The sequence below is a fragment of the Sinocyclocheilus grahami genome, unplaced genomic scaffold, assembly GCF_001515645.1.
Source record: "Sinocyclocheilus grahami isolate Dianchi unplaced genomic scaffold, SAMN03320097.WGS_v1.1 scaffold98.1, whole genome shotgun sequence".
In the NCBI taxonomy this organism is placed as follows: domain Eukaryota; kingdom Metazoa; phylum Chordata; class Actinopteri; order Cypriniformes; family Cyprinidae; genus Sinocyclocheilus; species Sinocyclocheilus grahami.
The window spans coordinates 1,116,933-1,122,932 of NW_015505277.1; the positions used below are offsets into that span (position 1 = coordinate 1,116,933).

At 37.1% G+C, this 6,000-nt stretch overlaps 1 protein-coding gene across 7 annotated transcripts in view; it reads right to left on the bottom strand.

Moving 5' to 3' along the window:
- Positions 1–6,000, bottom strand: part of abi1a (abl-interactor 1a) — an 86,075-nt gene that overhangs the window by 10,529 nt on the left and 69,546 nt on the right. For all 7 annotated transcript variants that reach the window (XM_016276019.1, XM_016276017.1, XM_016276016.1 and 4 more), the window contains exon 6: positions 2,149–2,249. In XM_016276019.1, coding sequence (XP_016131505.1) covers positions 2,149–2,249 — 101 coding nt within the window. The remainder of the gene's footprint in view (positions 1–2,148; positions 2,250–6,000) is intronic.

Genomic DNA, 6,000 nt, shown 5'->3' on the forward strand with positions numbered 1-6,000 from the left:
GGAAAAAAAAATCTCTCAACTAATGCTGTAAAATATACATGAGAGTCAGTTGGTACTACATTATAATATTGAAGGTTAAAACTGACTAATTTGTGCTGTACAACTGCTTAAATTGCACTTTATGAAGTTTTTATAATTAGGTTGCAATTACTTCAGTTAGTTTTTTGGAAATATACACATTTAAATAGTGGCTGTCATAAAAACTTGGACAGATTTATTCAAACATAAATAAAACATTAAAGAACATTAATGTGTTAGTATGTCGGTACCCAGATTGACCACTATCTGGAAATTCAAAGTGCAGATCCATGCACACTCTAATGGCTAATGTTGCCTACAACCCATTGCACGTTGGATGAAGATTTGGTTCAGAACTACAAACAAACAAAAAGTGGTAAAACTACAAACATGGTGGAGTGATCTTTTTATAAAGATAACTTTGGATATTAACTTTAACATGAAATGCATTATTATGCAAGTTCTCTGAATCATAAGTACATTACTAATCAACATTTCCCTCAACTCTGTCTGCCATCTTGGATGAATTGTTTGATCTTGCAAACCAATTATTTTCACCAAAAAAGGTACAACTGATGTTGCCTACAGAAAACCAACATCAAAGAACTAGCAAATAACGTCACTTTTTGCATTCCAGATGGCCATGTTTTTATGAAAATATTTGCATATTAGAATGCTCAGGTAAGATGAAGATGTAAAATCAGAAGCACCTTCCCTGTGTGCACTCTTTACATCATTATTTGCTTGCTTTCACCACTTTTGTTTTTCTTTTTGTTCACTGGTTCACTAAGCTAAACAGCCAATCAAAGCGATCTCTCTCACTAGCTGAGTATCAACATGCTCAGTCAGGCAAAAAGCCACCAATGGGGTCCAACATGCTGCAAAAACTGACCTGACAGACACTCAACGACGGCCAGACATTTGACCCATGACTTGGTGTGTCAATGAGATATCTCAGCATATCTCTAAACTTTTGGAGCCTTTGCAGTGCAAGTGCATTGAAGAGGCCTTAAAATGTTGCCTAGGTGGGTAGCTCGATAGGTTTTGGATGTCATAACGGTTCTTTATCAGAGCCGGGGGGGGGACCTAGAGAAAAATCTTACGTTTTATTAAACAAATATACACAAACAGACATAAAAGGGGTACAAGGACAGAGATACTGCATTCAAAGGTCCTGTCAACATTAAATAACATTAATCCAGGAAAAGGAAATCAGAGGTGCTGATGCAGTGTTGCTATGGCGACTGAAAGATTCAGGAGAGATGGAGGGGGGGGGGGTTCTGTTCCTCTTGGCTCCAGCAGGTATCTCAAAGGACAAAAAGCCACCAATGGGGTCCAACATGCTGCAAAAACTGACCTGACAGACACTCAACGACGGCCAGACATTTGACCCATGACTTGGTGTGTCAATGAGATATCTCAGCATATCTCTAAACTTTTGGAGCCTTTGCAGTGCAAGTGCATTGAAGAGGCCTTAAAATGTTGCCTAGGTGGGTAGCTCGATAGGTTTTGGATGTCATAACGGTTCTTTATCAGAGCCGGGGGGGGGACCTAGAGAAAAATCTTACGTTTTATTAAACAAATATACACAAACAGACATAAAAGGGGTACAAGGACAGAGACACTGCATTCAAAGGTCCTGTCAACATTAAATAACATTAATCCAGGAAAAGGAAATCAGAGGTGCTGATGCAGTGTTGCTATGGCGACTGAAAGATTCAGGAGAGATGGAGGGGGGGGGTTCTGTTCCTCTTGGCTCCAGCAGGTATCTCAAAGGAGAACAGGACAGTGACCTCTTTTCTTACTAAACTTCAGTCTTTTTTTCTGTTCTCTGCAGGCAGACCACCCTTTAGAGTTTCCCACTTCCTCTCTATTTCTACCTGTCCTTGTGCAGTGTAGTGGCCTACTTTAACAAACCTTTAGCTGGAAAAATCAGGCCATGAAAGCTGTAGGCATAAAGTGAACAGCTAATCCTGCTCCATTTCTCACTCTGGAGAACAGGATATGCTGCAGCGTTAAATACCCACATGTGCAGAGTACGTCTAATTCTCAAGTTGGCCCTAACCTGTAGGACATTGTGCTTCAGATAGTGTGTTTTTGCAGAAGCTGTATATGTGGGCTGCGGCTCACCTGGGACTGAGTTGGGAATGGAGGGAGTTGGTATGGTGATGGGAATGCCGATGCTGCTGCCGCCACTGTTCTCTCGACTGCCACTGCCCCCGCTGCTGCCACTACAGAGAAAAACAGGAAGTTCTTAGCATACTGTAGTACATACCACACTATTTCTGAAGTATGCAGATTTTCCACACATGGAAAACCCGGCTGACCTACTACATTTACCAAAAGAGAGAATACTGTATCCCACAATGAAATTTGCCTTCCAATGTGAAGGCGGTATTAACAATGATCTTTCTCTTAGCTCATCTGACGGCACTGCCAGAAGACGGCACATTAATACACAAAATAAAAATGCTAAATAACATGGTATTTTGCATGGTACAAAATAAATCCTTCAAAGTGTGCCCAGATAAAACATAATAATAATAACAATAATTGAATAAGAATTGTGCTGTAAAATAAAATCATTATTGTTAACATTATTATTATTTCTAAATAAAAATAAGAAATATCACTATTGTAATGTTTCACTGTATAAGAACAATATAATATAATAACATCAGGTGTATTAGCACTCGTCTTTACAAGTTTGGGAATATGATTGCTGCATGTTGCTTTCCAAAATGCATGTTAGAAGCGATCCAACTCAAGAGCTGATGCAGCTCATGCGGAGCAGCATTTACTGAGAACCGAGCTGCTATGAAACACTGAAAACACAATCATGAGCTGTCAGCGTGTAAACGAACACAGCACTGTGCTTCACTCTGAAACATGCTAAAAATATGCCTTTTAATAAATTGCAGCCTTTGTGATTTAATAATTGGACTAAGCCATATTGCGATTTTGGTTTTATTTCGATTAACTGTGCAGTGTTACAAATGTCCAATATTGCTTGATGCCACAATGAGATCATGATAAAGCATACTGAAACTTTTATCATTACAGTATGTATACCATTTTACACACTATTTATAAAAGCAGCAAGCTGTACATAGTATTTAGTGTAGTAGTCCGTAAGTAGTAAGCTATTTTTCCGTTCTGAATATCACAGGCTTACATTAGAATGTCGTGGAAAAGTTAATTTCAGTAATTCAACTCAAATTGTGAAACTCGTGTACTTAATAAATTCAATGCACACAGACTGAAGTAGTTTAAGTCTTTGGTTCTTTTAATTGTGATGATTTTGGCTCACATTTAACAAAAACCCACCAATTCACTATCTCAACAAATTAGAATATGGTGACATGCCAATCAGCTAATCAACTCAAAACACCTGCAAAGGTTTCCTGAGAGCCAAAATCATCACAATTAAAAGAACCTACTTCAGTCTGTGTGCACTGAATTTATTTAATACACGAGTTTCACCATTTGAGTTGAATTACTGAAATGAACTTTTCCACAACATTCTAATTTATTGAGATGCATCTGTGTGTATGTATATATATATATATACACACACACACACACTTGCCTTTGAGACACATGGTACTACTATATCCATACGTGGTTATGCGTATGTTCAACAGATCAATTCATGGATTATTCAACACTATGGCGCTATGAGCATCATTGCATCAGTGTTACACCCCCACATGGGCACAGCTTTAGAAATCAGCCCTGATCCTCTGTCTGCGCTATGTGTCCATGCAGCTCCACAGTTCCACAGAAACCAGAGCAGCAGGGAGTCCCACGCTGCGCTGCACTGCAACAGATCTCATTATTGCAGCACTGAGTCTTTCTCGTTTCATTGTCTGAATTCTGGGATCGCAAGAATGATCCAATTTTAACTAGAGATGTGCAAAATTGCAAAACTACATCTTTTCAAAACTAGCTGTACTTTCCAGAAGGCCAACAATTCACTAAAAATGTTTTTTTATTGGTCTTATGAAGTATTCTAATTTGTTGAGATGGTGAATTGGTGGGTTTTTGTTAAATGTGAGCCAAAATCATCACAATTAAAAGAACCTACTTCAGTCTGTGTGCACTGAATTTATTTAATACACGAGTTTCACCATTTGAGTTGAATTACTGAAATGAACTTTTCCACAACATTCTAATTTATTGAGATGCATCTGTGTGTATGTATATATATATATATACACACACACACACACTTGCCTTTGAGACACATGGTACTACTATATCCATACGTGGATATGCGTATGTTCAACAGATCAATTCATGGATTATTCAACACTATGGCGCTGCGCTATGAGCATCATTGCATCAGTGTTACACCCCCACATGGGCACAGCTTTAGAAATCAGCCCTGATCCTCTGTCTGCGCTATGTGTCCATGCAGCTCCACAGTTCCACAGAAACCAGAGCAGCAGGGAGTCCCACGCTGCGCTGCACTGCAACAGATCTCATTATTGCAGCACTGAGTCTTTCTCGTTTCATTGTCTGAATTCTGGGATCGCAAGAATGATCCAATTTTAACTAGAGATGTGCAAAATTGCAAAACTACATCTTTTCAAAACTAGCTGTTCTGTGGGTTGCCTGAAAGACTGATAAACTTTATTTTTTTGTTGAAAAACATGTATTTTTAATTATATATATATATATATATATATGTGTGTGTGTGTGTGTGTGTGTGTCTGTATGTATGTGCTGGGCAATGATTACATTTCCCGTGATTCATCACATGATTTTTAATCACGATTAATCGCACTGTTATGCACAAAATTCAATAATGAATTCAAAAGTGGTGCATTGTGCAATTTTATTTTAAAAGTACTGCTATATGAACAAAAGTGCAGTAACACTTGTTTGCAAACACTAAACAAATAAGGTGCTTTTTTTACAGCAATATTCCCTTTACATAGTAGCAGTTAAAATATTAGCAGTTATAAATATACATGTATTGTTACAGTGCTGTGTGGATGAATTGATATGTGTTTGTTTGACGCTCTGAATGTTATAGCTAGGCTGCCGGATAGCAAATTAGCTCCGCTCTGGACCATGGATGATGCAGTGTTGTCATGGAGAGATGCTGGATAGAGGAGTGAGTCAACTGATGAGGTGAGAGATGCTGTGAATCAGTATCCCAATACAGAATGCATATAAATGGAATGATATAAAGTTGGAGGATATGGATTCTATTTTAGATTGTGATAGACCAGATATATTTTATAATGTAGACAGTCTTGTGCATCCTGAAATAATTCAACTGATTGTAGAATAACACAATATGTGAAATTTGGTCCAATTAGCTTGTGCCATTTTGTATATTACTACTTAGAAAAACATAAAAATGAAACAATTCAATTAATAATCAATTAAAGTGCTTATGGCACAGAGTAAAATAGGATTGTGGGGTTAATGTGTTTTATAAAACCTGTTTTTGCAAAGGAAACTCACAATGCCACATTTAGATGCAAAAATAGACAATTTGACTCGCTTCAGATATAATGTAGTAACTCCTGTTTAGAAGCTGTTATTTGAAATATTCTTTTTTTCTGGTACTTTTTGGCATGTAGTGGCATCAAACAAAGTAAATTGCAGAGAGCTGGGCCTAATAGAACCTGAATTACAGAATTTCAAAAAAACAATGTTTTAAAACTCCAAAAGCGCCTATGTTTTTTTTTGTGTTTATTGTAATATCTGAAATATATATAATGTTATTTATAAAGAATTACACTCATATTTTGTAGTTCAAATGGTTTTCTTTACAATGAAACCATTTTTTTTCATTTCCTCCATTGTATGCGTGTAGGGTAAACATTTGATTTTGAGTTTGTCAAATTTAGGCGAAAATACCAAAAAATGCCCCGAGCTTAATTAAGCCATCTCTGGTATTTTCATAATAATTAAGTATATTTATAATAGGGTGACCATATTTTAGTTTTCCAAAAAAAGGACAGT